Below are 21,274 nucleotides of genomic sequence, written 5' to 3' on the forward strand. Positions count from 1 at the left end.
GTTAAGACCTGATTTGTGACCCAGTACGTGGTCTATTCTGGAGCAAGTTCCACGTGCACTTGAGAAGAATGTGTATTCAGTTGCGTTTAGATGTAAAGTTCTATAAATATCTTGAAATCCATCTATTCCAGTGTATCATTTAAGACAGAACATAAAGACTCCTAACTCTGGAAAACGTACTAGTGGTGATGGAAGGGGAGGAGGGCGGGGGGTGGGGGTGAATGGGTGATGGGCACTGGGGGGGGCACTTGACGGGATGAGCACTGGGTGTTATTCTGTATGTTGGTAAATTGAACACCAATTAAAAATAAATTTATTATTAAAAAAACTCTTGTTTCTTTGGAGATGTTGTGTTTAGAAGATCTGTCGATTGTAGAAAGCGCTACATTCAAGTCACCAACTATAAGTGTATTATTATCTTAAGTATGTCTTAAGTTTGGTTATTAATTGATATACTTGGCAGCTCCCACATTCGGGGCATAAATATTCATGATTGTCAGGTCCTCTTTTGGATAGATTCTTGAAGTATGATATAGTGTCCTTCTTCATCTCTTACTACCATCTTCGGGATAAACTTTAATTCATCTGATATAAGGATTGCTACCCCTGCTTTCTTTTGAGGACCATTTGAATGGTAAATGGTTCTCCAACCCTTTATTTTCAGGCTGTAGGTGTCCTTATGTCTAAAATGAGTCTCTTGTAGACAGCAAATAGATGGGTCCTGCTTTTTTATCCAGTCTGAAACCCTGCGCCTTTTGATGGGGTCATTAAGCCCATTCATGTTCAGAGTTACTATTGAAAGATATGAATTTAGTGTCATCATGATACCTATTCAGTCCCTGTTTTTGTGGATTGTTCCCTTTGACTTCCTCATTCTATTACAGCATCCCCCTTAGTATTTCTTGCAGAGCTGGCTTGGTGGTCACATATTCTTTCAGTTTTTGCATATCTTGGAAGCTCTGTATCTCTCCTATTCTGAATGATAGCCTTGCTGGATAAAGTATTCTTGGCTGCATGTTCCGCTCATTTAGGACCCTGAATATATCCTGCCAGCCCTTTCTGGCCTGCCAGGTCTCTGTGGAGACGTCTGCTGTTAATCTAATATTTGTCCCCATAAATATTAGAGATTTCTTGTCTCTTGCTGCTTTAAGGATCTTCTCTTTATCTTTGGAATTTGCAAGCTTCACTATTAAATGTTGAGGTGTTGAGCGGTTTTTATTCATTTTAGGGGAGGAATCTCTGTATTTCCTGGATCTGAATGCCTGTTTCCATTCCCAGATTAGGAAAGTTTTCAGCTATGAAATACATACAAATACATATTCTGGCCCTCTGGCCCTTTCAGCGTCCTTGGGAACCCCAATTAAACGTAGATTTTTCTTTCTGAGGCTGTCATATATTTCCCTTAACCTATCCTCATGATCTTTTAATTGTTTTTCTCTTTTTCCCTCAGTTTCCCTCCTTACCATCAAATTGTCTTCTATGTCATTGACTCGTTCTTCTACCTCGTTAACCCTCGTTCTAACGAACCTCTAGTTTGGATTGTATCTCATTTAATTGATTTTTAATTTCTGCCTGATTAGATCTAAATTCTGCTGTCATGAAGTCTCTTGAATCCTTTATGCTTTTTTCTAGAGTCACCAGTAGCTTTATAATTGTGCTTCTGAATTGGCTTTCTGACATTGAATTGTAATCCAAATTTTGTAACTCTGTGGGAGAGAGGACTGTTTCTGATTCTTTCTTTTGAGGTGAGGTTTTCCTTCTAGTCATTTTGCTCAGTGCAGAGTATCCAAAAACAAGCTGTACTGGAAAAAGGAGAAAAAGAGAGAAGAAAAAGAAGAAAATAAAAAGAAGAAAAAAATTTAAAAAGAGGTTGGGAAGCAAACAGAAAACACCAAATGAGGGGGAGTATCCTCTGATTCTATATACTGTAAATCCCTCAACTTCCCCTGGAACTTTCCAGTGCTGCTTGGTCAATAACTTGCTTTTCCCCTGTCCTTCCAGCTCCCCTTCTGGGGAGGGGCCTGCTGCTGATTCTCAGGTGTGTGCACCTGGGGGAGCTGCCCAGCCCCCTGCCAGGTGCACAGCTCAGTGGGAGTTGTTTATCCTGTGAGGCCCCTGCTCAGTCCCAGGTATAAATGGTGACACCAGGAGGAGCAACAACAGTGCTGGCGGCCAGCTCTCCAGCCCTGGAGTCAGCTCCCGCAGTAACTACCGCAGCTCTCAGTCCGCAGGGACCTGGATGCTCTGGGGGGAGGGGGGAGAGCGCCGATCTTTACAGCTCGGGGGCAGGAGCGTCCTCGCTGTCCTGGGCCCTCCCAGCCTCTGCCTGTCCCGGGGGGAGCGCCAGATCTTGGGCTGTGTCCCCGGCGCCCTGGGCTCGGGGGCCTGCGCTGCTAGAATCATGCTCCAGGGGCCGCGCAGCTCCCCATGGAGCCACCACCATAGCCGCCCCACCCCCAGCTGCTGCCGGGACCCCCCGGGGCGGCGTTCGCTGCAGCCCATAAGGGAGCTCGGCTGTGGGGTCTGGTGCGCTCTCCCTCGGGGTGCAGATCCTCTGTTCGTGCGCCTGGGAGCCTGCGGGCAACACTGCCCCTCCTGGGGTCCTGCCCGAGCTCCCTGTGAGCGCCTTTCTGTCCGGTAAGGTTGGTAAAGCTCCTGCTTCTCCGGGCCTGGGCTTTCCTGTCCTGGGGGCACTGGCCGGGCAGCCTTAGCCCGGGTCCTCGTGGGGCCCCTCCCCCTTGGATGCTTTTTTATTTATTTAGTTTTTTTCTGTCTTCCTACCTTGATAGAAGCGCGAACTCTTCTCACTGTAACATTCCAGCTGTTCTCTCTTTAAATCTCAGGCAGGATTCATAGGTTTTCAGGATCATTTGAAAGTTATCTAGGTAATTTGGTGGGGACAGGTGACTTGGGGACCCTACTCTTCCAATATCTTGCCCCGCCTCCCAAAACTACGTCTTGATAATGAATATACCCTAACTTCCTCTTTATCTTTTTTTTTTTCAATTTGTCTTGGCTGTTCTTGTACATCTTCTCATCTTTGTGAATTTTAAGATGAGTTGTTAAGTGCCATGAAAAGTCTTGTTGGGACTTTGATGGGAATTACATAGGCTAACTTGGGGAACATTTTTCATCCACATATATGGTAGAGTTCCCCGTTTATTCAACCTTCATATTTCCATTGAGACATTTGAATTACAGTTGACCCTTGGTTGACACAGGTTTGAACCATGCAGGTCTGTTTCTGTACAGATTTGTTTCAATAAATATAGTACCATAGATGTATGATTCCTTATGATTTTCTTAATTTTCTCTTCTCTAGCTTACTTTATTGTAAGAATACAGTTTATAAAACACATAACACACAAAATATGTGTTAATTGACTTTATGTTATGGTAACGCTTCTGGTCAATAGTAGGCTATGAGTAGTTAAGTTTTGGGGGAGTCACAAGTCATACACAGGTTTCAACTGCACAGCATGTCAGTGCCCCTAATGCCTATGTTGTTCAAGGGTCAGCTGTACTGATAACAGATGCCAGTATCTGATATTCTGACCTGCACCTCACAGTACTGGCTTGAGTGAGTGGCGGTGCTGTGTCTCCACTGAGATGAGATGAGATGGGAACTGTGGCTGGGATTGAGGAGAATGTAGAGAAAGGGGAATACTAGCACACAGGGCAAGTGCCTAGGAAGGAAAGTCAGGGAGAGAGATGGAAAGTGTGCACAGAGACTCCCAAGGTGTAACTGTGGGTCATGGAATGCTTTCACCTTGTAGGGGAGGTTGGTTGTCTGGGTAGCTGGAGATTACAGAGCACTTTTTGCCCAGAGCAGTGAGAGGAGCCATGAGCAAGAGACTGGGGGCCCTTGGCCAAGGGCTGAGGAAAAGATTAAGATTTCCTGATGGAAGATGGCACTGAACTAGCTGCAGAATAGGAAAACAGTAGTTTTCAAGGGAGTTGGATTGAAGCAAGGTGTCAGTCTTTGTCTTTCCCAGGTTGGAGAGGCCACTGGCAGATTTTAGGGCAAGGGAAGGGAGGTAATGATGAGTGGCATACTGACATCTCCAGGTCAGAGAGGAGGCGGAGTGAAAGGCAGAGAGGAGCAATGGTGGTCAGAGGCACCTTCCTTCATGTTTCTGATTTCTGCCCTGACAGGTGCAGGCCACAGTTGTGGGGCTCCTGGCTGCTGTGGCTGCCCTGCTGCTGGGTGCTGTGTCTAGGGAGGAGTTAGACTTTGCAAAGGTGGAGTTGTTGTGTGCCAGCAGCGTCATCACTGCCTTCCTCGCCGCGTTCGCCCTTGGTGAGCTGTGCCCCCACCCCAGTGACCACCCTCTCCTGGATCTCTCCCTGCCCCATTCCTCAGTGTTCTGCTCTCAGCTCTTTGTTTCAATTCCTTGAGATGTGAAAGATGGGAGTGCCGATGATGAAGCCTCACCTGTCCTGCCAGGGTAAGGAGGAGAGCCTGTTGGGTTTCTAAGACCCCTGCTAAATTAAAGGTGGGCAGGGAGGATGAGTCCGCTCCTAGGCAGGGTGTGTGTGCCAAGTGAGCTGTTGACTCCACTTCTCTTCCCTCTGCTTGTTTAAAAAACTGGACTTCACTCATTAGACACATTCATCTCCTCATTCATCCATCCACCCATCCTTCCATCCATTCACTTATTCATTCAGTCAGTCAGTCTGTAAACTTTTCTTGAGCATGGCTTGCATATGGGTCTGTGGTAGGCTCTGGAGGCTGCAGTCACGATGAGGAGCAAGGCTCAGATTTTAACTTCAATGTCATCTCTGCAGAGATGTCTTTTCTGACTACCTTTGAACAAATTCTGCCCTCTACCCTTCCCCCAGTTGCCACCATGCTCTTCTGCACCATGTACCTATTTTCCTTTATAGCACTTGTGAAAATCTGTAATTATCCACTTTTTCCATTCATTTTCTGTCTCACCTGCTAGCTAAAATGTCAGCTCCTCAGAGAGGGGCCCAGCTTCTCCTATTCTGCCCTGATCACACTGCCTGCCACACATCATCAGATCTTCCTACATGTATGCAGAAGGCAGGAAGACACAAGCATTGACAGATATAACCCTGTCTTCAGGGAGCTCATGCATGTCAGTGGCAACCACAGTGACTGGGCAGTTACTATAGAATGTCACCTAGTCGCTCATTACTCAGCACTTACTGAGTGTCTACTGCATGCCAGGCACCGCGGCAGTGCTAGGGATGCTCTGTTGAGTGACTGCACCATGTTGCAATATTTATATTCTGATGCAGAGTGAGACATCTGTACATGAGTACATAGATAATTTCAGCAAAGTGCCAAGTATCTCCTTTCAGAGCCCTCGCTGATCAGAAATCTAGGGAAGCCTCCCTCCCCTGCCCCCATTGACAGTTATGCTTTCTTTTCATGTCCTGTTTGTGTACTTCAAATGCTTATTCATTTATTGGGCACTGTCTGTTCTTCCACCCGACAAACATTTACTGTATGAGTACAGAGCCTGATGGTTATTTTCAGTACCTAAAATAGGCATATTACCAGCTCTTAAATGTTTGCTGAATGAATAGACTTAATTCTGGTTCTCTTCTGGACTGCCTGTCTGACCATCTCTTGCAAACCGTGTGCAAGTGCAGGAAAGAATAAGTGAAAATGTAAATTGGATTTGCATTTGCTCTTCTGTCCCCCAGCTGACTGCTCACAAAACACCTTTGAGCTCAGTGTTCTGTAAGATAATGTGGCAGGTTATTTGGTGGCCTCTCTTCCTTCCTCTGTTAATGTGTATATATATATATATATATATATATAATCAGGAGGGAGGGTAGGAGGGCAGAAACCCAGGAAGAGATCCACAAACTCTGCTTCCCTGGGTAGGATGTGTGCTCCTGGTCAGGTTCATGTACCAGTCTGGCCAAGGAAAGAACAGGATGAGTGCTCCATACCTTCTGGAGAATTAGAGCCCAGGAGATCTTTGACATGAAGTCTCCTCTGAAAACAACACAATCAGATGATTCAGGAGGGCACTCCTGTTCCTGTGGGACCCTGTGAGAATGCCATTTCTAGCTCCCATTTTATAGATGAGGAAACCGAAGTGCAGCTCAGCAGCATGGACATAGCCTCGTGATCCAGAGATGTGTAGACGTTCCAAAACATTGCTGGTGGCTCATAGTGGGACCTTAGCATGACTGTGCTGTAAAGCCAGGTGGTGGGAAGTGCTCTCAAACTGGTGGTGTCTATGTAGTCCCATGGGACTGTCACCAGACCATCAGCTGCGCAGACTCAACTTCACTTAGAACTGACATTTCAAAAGAGATAAAGTAGCTATGACCTGGTCACAAAATAAGGCACAGACTAAAGCCAGTGGTGGCAGCGTTAGTATGGCATTGAGGTGATAATTATATTTAGAGTTACAGAATCCCGGGTAAAGTGTTAAAACAACAATAGCCAAGATACAAAGTACCTTCTTAAAGACCCAGTGGATTAAGTCCTAGGCAGTGGCTGAGGGCTAGAAGATGGTACATGACACTCGCCTCAGAACCACAGGGTTGGGATGGGAAGTAAGACCCTGGGGGGTCTCCAGCACGAAACCTGAAAATCCAGCCACCTTCCCCTGCAGAGGCCACCTGTTGCCTGCACCTTGCCGGGCTCCTGTTCCCCAGAGATGCGGCCCCCCTGTGGGCACTGCACTGCAGTCTGCATGTGCTTCCACATCCTTCCCTCTCTTCCTACCCTGGGCCACCTACATGCCACCCCATGGCTCTCCCAGCACTCTCCGCCCCTGCCAGTACTCCCTCTCACAGACTTTGCTCCTAACAAACGTCTCCTGTGGCCAATCCCACTGAGGCACCTGTTTCTGCAGGGATGCCAAGGGACACAGGAGGCAATGCTCTGCCCCCGGGGCTCCACTGCTCAGAGCAGTTTCAAAGTCATTTTTCCTGTAGTGAAGGGCTGTGAACTTCGTGTCTGTAATTCTAGGTTTTTTTGGGAGCCCAGGAATCACCTTCCTGCTATCTCCCCCATGGGTTTGAGTGTACCATCAAAGCTCTCAGGCTGCTCCTTGACATTACAGCCACAAGTCACGGGGTCTTACCCGCACCCCCGCCTTCTCAGGCTCCAATGTAGCGGTCAAGCGGAGTGTCAGGGCAGCGTGGCTCCAGGCCAGATCTGTGTGGTTAGACGTGAGTTACCGAGCAGCCCCCTGACCACCTTCTCATCCTGTGCTTTGAGTTTCCTGTGTTTCTTCTCTGCAGGAGTGCTGATGGTCTGTATAGTGATTGGCGCTCGGAAGTTCAGAGTCAACCCAGACAACATTGCCACACCTATTGCTGCCAGCCTGGGGGACCTCATCACATTGTCCATTCTGGCTTTTGTTAGCAGCTTCTTCTATAATCACAGAGGTAAGGAGTGCCCCAGAGAGGAGGGGCCCATAGGCAAGGCTGGGTCCAACATCCGCACCCAGCTTGCAGCATTCAAATCAGGAAGCCGTCACACAGAAGGGAAACTCTGGGGTCTGCTGTAGGATCAGAAATCCTATTTTTCCAGAGGCAAAGCCTGAGGTCATTCAACAAGTTTGAGGTGTTCTCCAGCAGGTACCTGAAGCTCTCCCAACCATTCAGGTTGGCACATAGGTTATCAGTCTCCGCCTTAGGTCAAGGGTGCCAGAGGAGGCCAGGGAGGGCTGGAGGCTGGCCCTGGCCATTTCAGTGCATCCTCATAGGTTAACAGAGTTCAATGGGAAGGCAATTCACACTGGACGCATACAAACCCCAGGAAGGGACTCCCAAGGATGAATGTCACAGCGGCAGTAGCCTGTGCTCTCTGTACCCATGTGAGGCAGGAGAGGCCCATGGCTCCTCCGAAGGTAGCCCAGTGTCCTGGTCAGCAGCTGAGGAAGGCACTGACACATCTTATATGACAAGCCCTCGAGGCCAAGGGCCTGATTCTGCCAGGGGTCTCCCCAGGTCTGCCCTGGGAGCACCGAGCTTTGCTCACACCCTGGGCCGTGTAGATAGGCAGCATGCCTCTTGCCAGATGGTTCTCACCGGCTAGGTCTGCACAGCTGACTACTCCCCTCTGAGCATCACAGTGGTCACTTGCCCCCTAAGCTGGCCACCCATAATTGTTTGGATCTAGTTAAGTGTGGATTCTGAACATGGTCACAACCCTGAGTGCCAGGGGGCAGGTGGCATCAGTCCATTTTCATGGCTCACTCCAGCTTGAGAAAAGGACAGAGGGCATGAGTAGCTGCAAAGCTGGCCATGTTCTGGGCCCTAGGAGACTCTTGGTTGCCAAGAAGGTCACCTTGGGCTGGCCTCAGCCAGCAGCAGGACTGGCATCATTAACTCTGGCTTCAGTCCTGATTTCTGTGTGTTGGCTTGAATCCTGGTGGGCCACCTCTTTGCACTGTAGTCTCACATATGCCCATCTGAGGAGTAGCTGAGAACATGAAATGAGTTTGTGCTTGGGAAGCGCTGAGCACACAACTCACCCATGTCACAATTCCACCAATGCACCGTTAATAATAATAATAAGGTTGGGGTGGGAGGAGATGGAAGAGGGTACTTATGTCAAGAAAATAGCAAAAAAGAGAAGTGAGGACAAAGAGGAGCTTCTCCAAGTTGCTTTAATAAGATGGTAAAAAATTCTTTGAGAGATGTTAGGTGGTCTACCTTAAGCTGCCAGGGACAAAAGTGTCTCCTCAGACCTCTAGCACCCTTAGCTCTCAGCCTACCCCTCATCTTTGCAGCCTAGGCTCTGGCCCAGCAGGCCATGCTCATGTGCCCTGGCACACATCCCCTCTCTCCCCACAGAAAATCGATATCTAACACCGCTGGTCTGTATTGGCTTCATGGCCCTGATCCCCATGTGGGTCCTCATTGCCAAGCAGAACCCACCCATCATGAAGATCCTGAAGTTCGGGTGGTTCCCAATCATCTTAGCGATGGTCATCAGCAGGTGAGTGTGAGTGAGGGCTGCCACCACCTTCTCCCTTCCCATGCCACGCCCAGCCCTGTGGACAAGGAGAGTAGCCTAAGAGCTGCAGAGTTGGAGCCAGGGTGGCACTCACTTCCTCCATGATCATGGTGCTGGTTGAGTCATACCTCTTTGTTCTTCATCTCTTTCCCTCTCACCAAGAACCTTAGGCCTTCCTTATTCTGAGAGGCAGTCCTATTTACAATTTCAGGAGCACCGGAGAGCCAGGAAGAGCTGAACCTGGGAATATCAGATGAGTGCACTGCCGCCATGGTCCCCTCATGGTGCTGCAGGACCCTGGGTCTCCCCTCCTGGGATGCCAGAGCTCTCACTGGCCTCGACCCCTGCTAGGCTGCAGGGAGTCCCTCACCCCTGCTAGGCTGCAGGCTCCAAGGCAACAGCTCTGTGGACACCATTTGTACAGCAGAGCTGGTGGGACCTGGGGGGCTGAGGGATGAGTGGTCCTGGGCCCTTCAGCTGAGCTCAGGTCTTCCACCCTCAAACTCCATCCTCCAGAGCCCTTTCTGTTAGTAGACCTGGATGGGGGTCACCCCAGTCTTTTCTGAGGTGCTCTCTAACTGTAAATCTCAGGGAGATGCTGTTATGGTCTAGATGTTGTTGCTTCCAGAAAGCTCCTGGGATCCTTTTACGGACCTATTTAACCTGTCCAGGGCTGGAGGGGCAGGGCAGCTGTTGCTAAGCTACAGGGGCTGGTGGGAGTGAGGTCTTGTTGTGGCATCCTTGAGAACAAGGAGCATGAGGATGCTCCTGCAGGTTCCATTTTCTGCTCAGGAAACAAGCATTTCAGTGGCGGTTCAGGCGCTGTCACGTGGGAGAGCCCAGCCAGCTAGGTGGCCTTGGAACAGAGTTTGTCATACTTTTTTAATGGGCTGACATTATCTGACGGGCCTTTTGGAATAGCAGAGGCTCAGAACAGAGGTGGACCAGCAAGTGTGCGTAGTGCAGGGGACCCCAGGGAAACCAGCTTAGCTATAACAGATTTTGTGGAGGAATCAGGAGAGTATTCACTAAGCTGAGAGGGCAACGCTGATGAAACATCCCATATAGGGGTGAAGCGGGTCACCTACAAGGGTAAACTAACCATTTGTCCTCTACCTTCTCCCCAGTTTTGGAGGTCTCATCTTGAACAAGACTATTTCTAAACAGCAGTACCAGGGCATGGCCATATTTACTCCCATCATCTGTGGTAGGTCCTGGCAGCAGCGTCACCTGGGGCCCTGGGGCCGGGATGGTGGGACCCGCACAGCAGCCCCTTCAGAGATCTGGCCCCACACCCTCAGAGGCCGAGTCTGGAAACAGCCATGACCATGCTTCTGCTGGGCAGTGGCTGCTGGGTTGGCTTGTCTCAGGTGGAAGGAGACCCCCGAGGAGAAAGCCCTGCCCACTGCTCCGCCAGCCCACACCCTTTTCTTCATAGTCACCGCAGAGACTTGAGCTTCCCATGGAGCTAAATCCCCCACCTTGAAAGCACAGTGTCTTAGCCAGGGTTTACTGGCTCCTGCGGACTGCAGGTGGCTTCAGAACTGGGGTGTCATGGTTTGGCTTTATATGTTTTTAAACTTAGATTCATTGATGATATTAAAAACTCAGACATTTGTACATAAAAATGTGGACTTCAGTCTTCTCCTTAAAAAGTAAGGCTATGACAATAATGAATTTATGCTCTGGGTGAGGTGAGAACCAGCTCCCCCTGAGAGACGACTTGTGCTGACGGCTTTGCCTGAATCGCCTCCATTCCCCATAGTCTTTCACCTGACCCTTCACTGATTCATGTTCTAGGCTTAGACTCTGTGGGCATTTGTGGTGAGGACCTCTCTTTTAACCAAAGCTTGGTTCATGTCCAGCTTCTGATAAGGAGCTGTAAATGGGACCAGCTGGTTGGGAGAGGAACCAAACATGATGACTTATTGCGCACTTTGCTTGGTCCCGGGCCCTGGTGCTCTGGGACTGCAGAAACAGGCTTCAAAGACCCTTGAGCACTCCTTCTCCTTACTTCTGTGGGAGCCCTGGTGATAGTTCCTTGCATGTCAGTGGGCCACACAGCAGGTTTTTCTCCCAGCACAAGGGGCTGGCCACCTACAGGGCAGCAGTAGCCAGATAAGGCCCCAGTGTTTAAAACCTGGAAAGATTTCCATGGATGTCACCAAGTGAGATGCCTCTGGGGTCACATGAGTAGTTTGAATGCTCTCAGCAGGTGTGACAGTAACCGGGTGGTAAGGAGTAGCAGGGAACAGGTCACACTGCGGCACATGTTCCTGGTGTGGACAGAGTGGGGCCTGCTCAGCTCCAGCCAGTAGCTGCTTGGCAAGAATGGAGGTCTGGAGTGGCCTGACCTGACTTGTTAGGAGAAGCTAGCAATTAATGTGAGTTACTTCTTAAAAGTTTTTTCATTTTTTTTTTAAATCATGAGGGTCTAGCAAGATAGATCTGTAACTGTGCTCTGCCCATAGACCATTTTTTGTATCCAGGGCAGTTGGTTTCTCCCTCTGGAGCTCACTGGGGCATATCTGGCCCAGTGAGGGGTTGTTCCCCAGGGGGCTGAGGAAATAGAATGGGGGCAGTCCACCCACCCTCTAAAGGAGATGGCTATGGGTTGGCCCCATTCTCGGCCAGCCCCAAATCCTGGCCCTGAAGAGGTACCTTGGCATGGCTTCTGTCACCTGGGCCCCATGGTCCTGTCAGAGTGGGCACAGTCTGCTCACTGTGGAAGCAGGGGCCTCAGCAATAAGCCCCAGACCCGTTGCATCCGTTTTCTCCTCTTCCTTGCTGCTGTCCCCCACTTTCTTTTCTGTCTCCTTCCCACCTTAGGATAAAAAATATCCTTTCATGATCTCAGATGTTCCAGTCTGTAATCTGGTTCCTTGAGTGGCATATCAAGATACCTTCCATAGACCTTCCCGTCACTGTCCTCCATCCCCCCTCCCCCTTCACACTCATCCCTTTGCCCAACACATACATGTTAAAAACCTACTTTGCCGGTCATACTTCCTTCACCATAAGAGGTAGCTGTCAAGGTGATGCAGTTGTCACCTTGATACCTCACTCACAAAGTCCAGTTTACCCTTGCTTGGGGCCAAACAAGATCTGTGACCAAGTGGTAGGGATGAAGAAGAGATACAGTACTGAATCAGTCAAGGAAGGCTTCCTGGAGGACATAGACTTAAAATAAGGGAGGAGAAACAACATTCTTTTCCTCCTCCCAGGTGTTGGTGGCAATCTGGTGGCCATCCAGACCAGCCGGATCTCCACCTACCTGCACATGTGGAGCACGCCTGGTGTCCTACCCCTCTGGATGAAACAGTTTTGGCCTAACCCATGCTCCACGTTCTGTACCTCAGGTGGGTCTGGTGTGTTCCAGAGGCCACACAGCCACTTCTTTAAACAAGTAAAACTTGCTGTCACTGGACTCTGGTCTGTAGTGACAGATGCCTAAGACCAGTACCGACCTCAGCACGGATCATCTTCAAGGACGCAGCTCTTCCTCCCAGAGACTTGACTCTCCACCCTGCCTCTAGTTGACTTACTGATTCATTCAAGTATTTACTGAAGGTCTGGCAGGTCCTAGGTGCAGTGATGAGTCAGAGATACATGATTCTTGTCCACAGGGATATGCATAGTCCAGAAGAGCAGATAAACACACCAAAAAAGGGACCTTTAACTACAAATTGTGGTATCTTTTAAAATACAGAAGCACAGGGTGCATTGAAAGGAATTTCAGGAGATACTGAGATTTGGGTTTAGAAAGTTCCTCTCTGAGGATCACAGGGGGCAGGGGATGATGCGAGGGGAGGGTGGGGGGGATGCATGCAGGAGTGCTTGAGGTGGGGGTGGGGGCAGGGGGACGGCATGAGCAAAGGCCCAGAAGCAGGAAGGAGCTTGGTAAGTCTGAAGAAGTGAAAGGCCAGTAAGACCTGAGCATAATGAGCAGGGGAGGGGATGGAGGAAGCTGAGACCAGAGAGGTAAAGAGGAGTTAATTATTTTAGGGCCTTGAAGCTTGAGGAAGGGAGACTGGATTCTATTCTGAGAACCACTGGAAACCATCACAGGTCTTTTTTCTTTTGATTACTTTTAAAAATTGGATCTTTTCTCCCATTGCATTTTCTTTTATCATTTCCTTTCTGTTTCAAATACTAGCCATTCTTTTAGTATAAGTTTGCTGGCACATCCTAGAAGGATATTTTTGCTGGATGTAAAATTCTGGGTTGATGGTTCTTTTTCAGCACTTGAAAAATGTACCACTTTCTTCTGACTTCTCTGGTTCTGAGGAGAAATTGCTGTCATTCAAATTGTTTTTATTGTATACACAGGGTGACATTTATCTTTTGTTTTCCTTGCTTTATAGTCTTTGAGTTATGATGCACATTGGTGTGGATTTCTTAGGGTTTACTATCTTTGGAGTTCACTCAGCTCCTTGAATACATGGATTTATCTTTTGGCAAATTTGGGAAATTTTAAGCCATGATTTTTTTTCAAATATGCTTTCAGCCCCACTCTCTTCTTTTCCTCTGATATCCTGATGACATGAATGGGGGATCTTCTGTTACAGTCCCACAAGCCCTTGAAGCTCTGTTTGATTTTTCCCCAACGAATTTACTCTCTCTTGTTCAGACTGGCTAATTTCCATGTTTTTTCTTCAAGTTCACAGATTCTTTCCTCTTCCCTAACTCTGCTATTCATCCTTTCATTGATTTGTTTTGGTTTTTTTGGCTATTCTGCTTTTTCAGTTATAAAGTTTCCACATGGGTCTGCCTTGAATCTTGTTTCTTTCTGGAGACTTTGTCTTGTTTTGTTTTTTACCAAAACTTTCTATTTTCAACATTTGTTTCAAGTATATTTGTAATTGCTGGTTGAAGCACTTTTATAATGGATCCATTAAAATTGCTTTTAGATAATTCCATCTGCATCATCTCATTCTTAGTGTCTGTCGGTTGTCTTTTCTCATCACATTGAAATTTTATTTCTTTTATAAGAAGGGATTTCAGAGTGAATCCCAGGCATTCAAGGTATAGGTTACAAAACTCTGGGTCTCATCGAAGTCTTTTTCAGTTACCTCTCCTGACACTGCACCACTGAAGGAAATGGAATGCATTGCTTCCTTACTGCTGGGGAGTGGTTTGGGTAGAATCCCAGATTTCCACCCCCCTCCCCCACCATCCATACCATCTCCATTCACACACTGAGGGAAGAGAAGCACCTCATTGCTGGTGGTCTGACACCACCCTGACGGAGAAGGAGAGAGATGCCTTCTTATTGCTGCCCACATGGCCTTCACAGACAAGATGGGGTGGGGATCTCATTACCACCAAGCAGAGTACCACTTACTTTCCACTAAGCCTTTTCTATCACACCTCAACTGGAAATGATGAGTGCCATATTCCACCTAGAAGTCAAGGCACCAGCTTGGATCTTTGCTGATGGAAGTGGGGCTGTCATTTTTCCTGTGATGTTTGACTGGAATAGAGCAGTTGTTGTCTAAAAGTTTTGTGTTGTGCTAGGCTGTCCCTCTTTTGGCTCTTTGGTTAGACGAAGCAGGCTTGTATTGATTTTTTTTTTTTTTTTTTTGGTCTATGGCCATTGAAATTTCTGGGTTTCTGACTTCTCCAGCATCTGGTCTGGGATATATAAAGCAACACTCCCTCCAACACCAAAACAACTCAAGAACTCCCCTCTGTGTTCTTGGTCATGTCCCTAGGTCTCTGGCCAGCTCATCTTTCCTCTCTACCTTTTTATTTTATTTTTTAATAATAAATTTATATTATACTGGTGTTCAATTTGCCAACATACAGCATAACAACCAGTGCTCATTCCATCAAGTGCCCACCTCAGTGTCCGCCACCCAGTCACCCCCACCCCCTGCCCTCCTCCCCTTCAACTACCCATAGTTCGTTTCCCAGATATAGGAGTCTTCCACGTTCTCTCTCCCTTTCTGATATTTCCCACTTATTTTTTCTCCTTTCCCCTTAATTGCTTTTCACTACTATTTATATTTCCCACATGAATGAGACCATATAATGTATGTCCTTCTCCGATTGACTTACTCCACTCAGCATAATACCCTCCAGTTCCATCCACGTTGAAGCAAATGGTGGGTATTTGTCGTTTCTAATGGCTGAGTAATATTCCATTGTATACATAAACCACATCTTCCTTATGCATTCATCTTTCGATGGACACCAAGGCTCCTTCCACAGTTTGGCTATTGTGGATATTGCTGCTATAAATATCGGGGTGCAGGTGTCCCGGCACTTCACTGCCTCTGTATCTTTGGGGTAAATCCCCAACAGTGCAAGTGCTGGGTCGTAGGGCAGGTCTATTTTTAACTCTTTGAGGAACCTCCACACAGTTTTCCAGAGTGGCTGCACCGGTTCACATTCCCACCAACAGTGCAAGAGGGTTCCCTTTTCTCCACATCCTCTCCAACATTTGTGGTTTCCTGCCTTGTTAATTTTCCCCATTCTCACTGGGGTGAGGTGGTATCTCATTGTGGTTTTGATTTGTATTTCCCTGATGGTAAGTAATGCAGAGCATTTTCTCACGTGCGTGTTGGCCATGTATATTTCTTCCTCTGTGAGATTTCTCTTCATGTCTTTTGCCCATTTCATGATGGGATTGTTTGTTTCTTTGGTGTTGAGTTTAATAAGTTCTTTATAGATCTTGGAAACTAGCCCTTTATCTGATACGTCATTTGCAAATATCTTCTCCCATTCTGTAGGTTGTCTTTGAGTTTTGTTGACTGTATCCTTTGCTGTGCAAAAGCTTCTTATCTTGATGAAGTCCCAATAGATCATTTTTGCTTTGGTTTCTTTTGCCTTCGTGGATGTATCTTGTAAGAAGTTACTGTGGCCGAGTTCAAAAAGGGTGTTGCCTGTGTTCTCCTCTAGGATTTGGATGGAATCTTGTCTCACATGTAGATCTTTCATCCATTTTGAGTTTATCTTTGTGTATGGTGCAAGAGAGTGGTCTAGTTTCATTCTTCTGCATGTGGATGTCCAATTTTCCCAACACCATCTATTGAAGAGACTGTCTTTCTTCCAGTGGATAGTCTTTCCTCCTTTATCAAATATTAGTTTACCATAAAGTTGAGGGTCCACTTATGGATTCTCTGTTCTGTTCCATTGATCTATGTGTTTATTTTTGTGCCAGTACCACACTGTCTTGATGACCACAGCTTTGTAGTACAACCTGAAATCTGGCATTGTGAAGTCCCCAGCTATGGTTTTCTTTTTTAAAATTCCCCTGGCTATTTGGGGTTCTTAATGATTCCACCCAAATCTTAAAATAATTTGCTCTAATTCTCTGAAAAGTCCATGGTATTTTGATAGGGATTGCATTAAACGTGTAAATTGCCCTGGGTAACATTGACATTTTCACAATATTAATTCTTCCAATCCATGAACATGGAATATTTTCAATCTCTTTGTGTCTTCCTCAGTTTCTTTCAAAAAGGTTCTATAGTTTTTAGGGTATAGATCCTTTCCCTCTTTGGTTAGGTTTATTCCTAGGTATCTTATCCTTTTGGGTGCCATTGTAAATGGGATAGACTCCTTAATTTCTCTTTCTTCAGTCTCATTGTTAGTGTATACAAATGCCACTGAGAATGTGAACAGGTGCAGCCACTCTGAAAAGTGTGTGGAGGTTCTACAAAGAGTTAAAAATAGACCTGCCCTACAACCCAGCAATTGCACTGCTGGGGATTTACCCCAAACATACAGATGCAATGGAACGCCGGGACACCTGTACCCCGATGTTTATAGCAGCAATGTCCACAATAGCCAAACTGTGGATGGAGCCTCGGTGTCCATGGAAAGATGAATGGATAAAGAAGATGTGGTTTATGTATACAATGGAATATTCCTCAGCCATTAGAAATGACAAATACCCACCATTTTTTTCGACATGGGAGGAACTGGAGGGTATTATGTTGAGTGAAGTAAGTCAATCAGAGAAGGACAAACATTATATGGTCTCATTCATTTGGGATATATAAATAATAGTGAAAGGGAATAGAGGGGAAGGGAGAAGAAATGTGTGGGAAATATCGGAAAGGGAGACAGAACATGAGAGACTCCTAACTCTGAGAAATGAACTAGGGGTGGTGGAAGGGGAGGAGGACGGCGGATGGTGGTGACTGGGTGGTGGGCACTGAGGAGGGCACTTGACAGGATGAGCACTGGGTATTATTCTGTATGTTGGCAAATTGAACACCAATAAAAAATAAATGTATTATTTTTAAAAAGATAAAAAAATAAAAACTTAAAAAAAAAAAACAAGAAATGCCAGTGACTTCTGGGCATTGATTTTGTATCCAGCCACACTGCCAAATTGCTGTATGAGTTCTAGCAATCTTGGGGTGGAATCTTTTGGGTTTTCTATGTAGTGTATCAAGTCATTGGCGAAGAGAGAAAGAGTTTGACTTCTTCTTTGCCAATTTGAATGCCTATTATGTTTTTTGTTGTCTGATTGCTGAGGCTAGGACTTCCTGTACTATGTTGAATAGCAGTGGTGAGAGTGGACATCCCTGTCTTGTTCCTGAAATTAGGGGAAAGGCTCCCAGTGCTTCCCCATTGAGAATGATATTTGCTGTGGGTTTTCTGTAGATGGCTTTTAAGATGTTGAGGAATGTTCCCGCTATCCCTACACTCTGAAGAGTTTTGATCCGGAATGGATGCTGTATTTTGTCAAATGGTTTCTCTGCATCTATTGAGAGGATATTATGGTTCTTGGTTTTTCTCTTGCTGATATGATGAATCACATTGATTGTTTTACGAGTGTTGAACCAGCCTTGCATCCCTGGGATAAATCCCACTTGGTCATGGTGAATAATCTTCTTAATGTACTGTTGTATCCTACAGGCTAGTATCTTGTTGAGAATTTTTGCATCCACGTTCATCAGGGATATTGGACTATAATTCTCCTTTTTGGTGGGGTCTTTGTCTGGTTTTGGAATTAAGGTGATGCTGGCCTCATAGAACCAGTTTGGAAGTACTCCATCTCTTTCTATCTTTCTGAACAGCTTTAGTAGGATAGGTATGGTTTCTTCTTTAACGTTTCATAGAATTCCCCTGGGAAGCCATCTGGCCCTGGACTTTTGTGTCTTGGGAGGTGTTTGATGACCGCTTCAATCTCCTCCCTAGTTATTGGCCTGTTCATATTTTTTATTTCTTCCTGTTCCAGTCTTGGTAGTTTGTGGTTTTCCAGAAATGCATTCATTTCTTCTAGATTGCCCAATTTATTGGCGTATAGCTGTTCATAATATGTTTTTAAAATCGTTTGTATTTCCTTGGTGTTGGTAGTGATCTCTCCTTTCTCATTCATGATTTTATTAATTTGAGTCTTCTCTCTCCTCTTTTAATAAGGCTGGCTAATGGTTTATCTCTCTTATTAATTCCTTCAAAGAACCAGCTCCTGTTTTTGTTGGTCTGTTCCTCAGTTCTTCTGGTCCCGATTTCATTGAGTTCTGCTTGAATCTTTATGAACGCTCTTCTTCTGCTGGGTGTGGGATCTATTTGCTGTTTTTTCTCTTGCTCCTTTAGGTGTAGGGTTAGCTTTTGTATTTGAGTTCTTTACAGTTTTTGGATGAATGCTTGTATTGAGATGTATTTTCCCCTCAGGAATGCTTTTGCTGTATCCCAAAGATTCTGAATGGTTGTATCTTCATTCTCATTAATTTCCATGAATCTTTAAAATTCTTCCTTAATTTCCTGGTTGGCCCTTTCATCTTTTAGCAGGATGGTCCTTAACCCCCACATGTTTGACGTCCTTCCAAACTTATTGTTGTGATTTAGTTTTATTTTATTTTTTTTTTATTTTTTATTTTTTTTATTTATTTTTATTTTATTTTATTTTATTTTATTTTTGTGATTTAGTTTTAATTTCAAGGCATTATGTTCTGAGAATACACAGGGGATGATCCCAATCTTTTGGTACCGGTTCAGACCTGATTTGTGACCCAGTATGTGGTCTCTTCTGAAGAAAGTTCCATGTGCACTTGAGAAAAATGTGTATTCAGTTGAGTTTGGATGTAAAGTTCTGTAGATATCTGTGAAATCCATCTGGTCCAGTGTATCATTTAAAGCTCTTCTTTCTTTGGAGATCTTGTTCTTAGAAGACCTATCGAGTGTAGAAAGTGCTACATTGAAGTCACCAAGTATAAGTGTATTGTATTCTAAGTATGTCTTAACTTTGGTTATTAATTGATTGATATTCTTGGCAGCTCCCACATTCGGGACATAAATATTCATGATTGTTAAGCCATCTTGTTGGATATATTTTTTTTTAATTTTTATTTATTTATGATAGTCACACAGAGAGAAAGAGAGAGAGGCAGAGACATAGGCAGAGGGAGAAACAGGCTCCATGCACCAGGGGCCCGACGTGGGATTCGATCCCGGGTCTCCAGGATCCCGCCCTGGGCCAAAAGCAGGCGCTAAACCGCTGCGCCACCCTGGGTTCCCCTTCTTGTTGGATAGATCCTTGAAGTATGATATAGTGTCCCTCTTCATCTCTCACTACAGTCTTTGGGGTAAAGTTTAATTTATCTGATATAAGGATGGCTACTCCTGCTTTCTTTTGAGGGCTATTTGAATGGTATATATTTCTCTAATCTTTTATTTTCAGGCTGTAGGTGTCCTTCTGTCTAAAATGAGTCTCTTGTAGACAGCAAATAGATGGGTCCTGCTTTTTTATCCAGTCTGAAACCCTGCGCCTTTGATGGGGTCATTAAGCCCATTCACGTTCAGAGTTACTTTTGAAAGATATGAGTTTAGTGTATCTTGATACCTATTCAGTCCCTGTTTTTGTGGATTGTTCCATTGGATTTCTTCTTAAAGAGGAATTTTAAGGGTCCCCCTTAAGATTGCTTGCAGAGCTGGTTTGGAGGTCACATATTCTTTCAGTTCCTGCCTGTCTTGGAAGCTCTTTATCTCTCCTTCCATTCTGAATGAGAGCCTTGCTGGATAAAGTATTCTTGGCTGCATGTTCCTCTCATTTAGGACCCTGAATATATCCTGCCAGCCCTTTCTGGCCTGCCAGGTCTCTGTAGAGAGGTCTGCTGTTAATCTGATCTTTCTCCCCATATAAGTTAGGGATTTCTTGTCTCTTGCTGCTTTAAGGATCTTCTCTTTATCTTTGGAATTTGCAAGCTTCACTATTCAATGTCAAGGCGTTGAGTAGTTTTTATTGATTTTAGGGGGGGGTATCTCTCTATTTCCTGGATCCGAATGCCTGTTTCCCTTCCCAGATTAGGAATGTTTTCAGCTATGATTTGTTCAAATACATATTCTGGCCCTCTGTCCCTTTCCACGCCCTTGGGAACCCCAATTAAACGTAGATTTTTCTTCCTTAGGCTGTCATTTATTTCCCTTACTCTATCCTCAGGATGTTTTAATTGTCTCTTTTTTCCTCAGTTTCCCTCTTTGCCATCAACTTGTCTTCTCTGTCACTCACTCGTTCTTCCACCTCGTTAACCCTCGTCTTAGGACCTCTAGTTTGGATTGCACCTCATTTCATTGATTTTTAACTTCTGCCTGATTAGATCTTAGTTCTGCAGTCATGAAGTCTCTTGTGTCCTTTATGCTTTTTTCTAGAGCCACCAGTAGCTTTTTAATAGTGCTTCTGAATTGGCTCTCTGACATTGAATTGTAATACAGATTTTGTAACTCTGGGAGAGAGGACTGTTTCTGATTCTTTCTTTTGAGGTGAAGTTTTCCTTCTAGTCATTTTGCTCAGTGCAGAGTGGCCAAAAACAAGTGGTATTGGGAAAAAGGAGAAAAAGAGAGGAGAGAAAGAAGGACAGAAAATAGAAAAAGAAAAAAGGATGAAAAAAAGGAAAAAAGAGAAGAAAAAGAAAAAGAAAGAAAGGTGAAAAAAAAGGGTGGGGGAAGCAAACAAATCAAAAAGCAAAAAAAAAAAAAACACGGGGGAGTATCTTCTGATTCTGTATACACTAAGTCCCTTGACTTCCCCTGGAACTGGTCGGTCTAGCTGGTCTTCTGGGGGAGGGGCCTGCTGTGCTGATTTTCAGGTGTTAGCACTTGGGGGAGCTGCTCTGCCCCTGCCTGGTGCAGGGCTCGGTGGGGTTGTTCACCCCGTGAGGCCCCGGGAGGAAGCCACAGTGGCGGGGGCAGCTCTGGGACCCTGGAGTCAGCTCCCGCAGTAACTCCGGGGCTCTCCGTCTGCAGGGCCTGGATGCTCTGGGGAGGGGCCGCTGATCTGCTCAGCTCAGGGCAGTAGTGTCCCTGCTGTCCTGTGCCCTCCCGGCCTCTGCCTATCTCGGAGGGAGGCCGGATCCTGGG

At 45.9% G+C, this 21,274-nt stretch overlaps 1 protein-coding gene across 6 annotated transcripts in view; it reads left to right on the plus strand.

Annotated features, from left to right (window-relative positions):
* SLC41A3 (solute carrier family 41 member 3) overlaps positions 1–21,274 on the plus strand; it is a 94,542-nt gene that overhangs the window by 68,991 nt on the left and 4,277 nt on the right. For 5 of the 6 annotated variants that reach the window (XM_041764149.1, XM_041764150.1, XM_041764152.1 and 2 more), the window contains 5 exons: positions 4,156–4,300; positions 7,237–7,383; positions 8,797–8,941; positions 10,087–10,166; positions 12,184–12,318. In XM_041764149.1, coding sequence (XP_041620083.1) covers positions 4,156–4,300; positions 7,237–7,383; positions 8,797–8,941; positions 10,087–10,166; positions 12,184–12,318 — 652 coding nt within the window. The other variant, XM_041764153.1, reaches the window with a different exon arrangement.

Source organism: Vulpes lagopus, chromosome 7 (assembly GCF_018345385.1).
Source record: "Vulpes lagopus strain Blue_001 chromosome 7, ASM1834538v1, whole genome shotgun sequence".
In the NCBI taxonomy this organism is placed as follows: Eukaryota; Metazoa; Chordata; class Mammalia; order Carnivora; family Canidae; genus Vulpes; species Vulpes lagopus.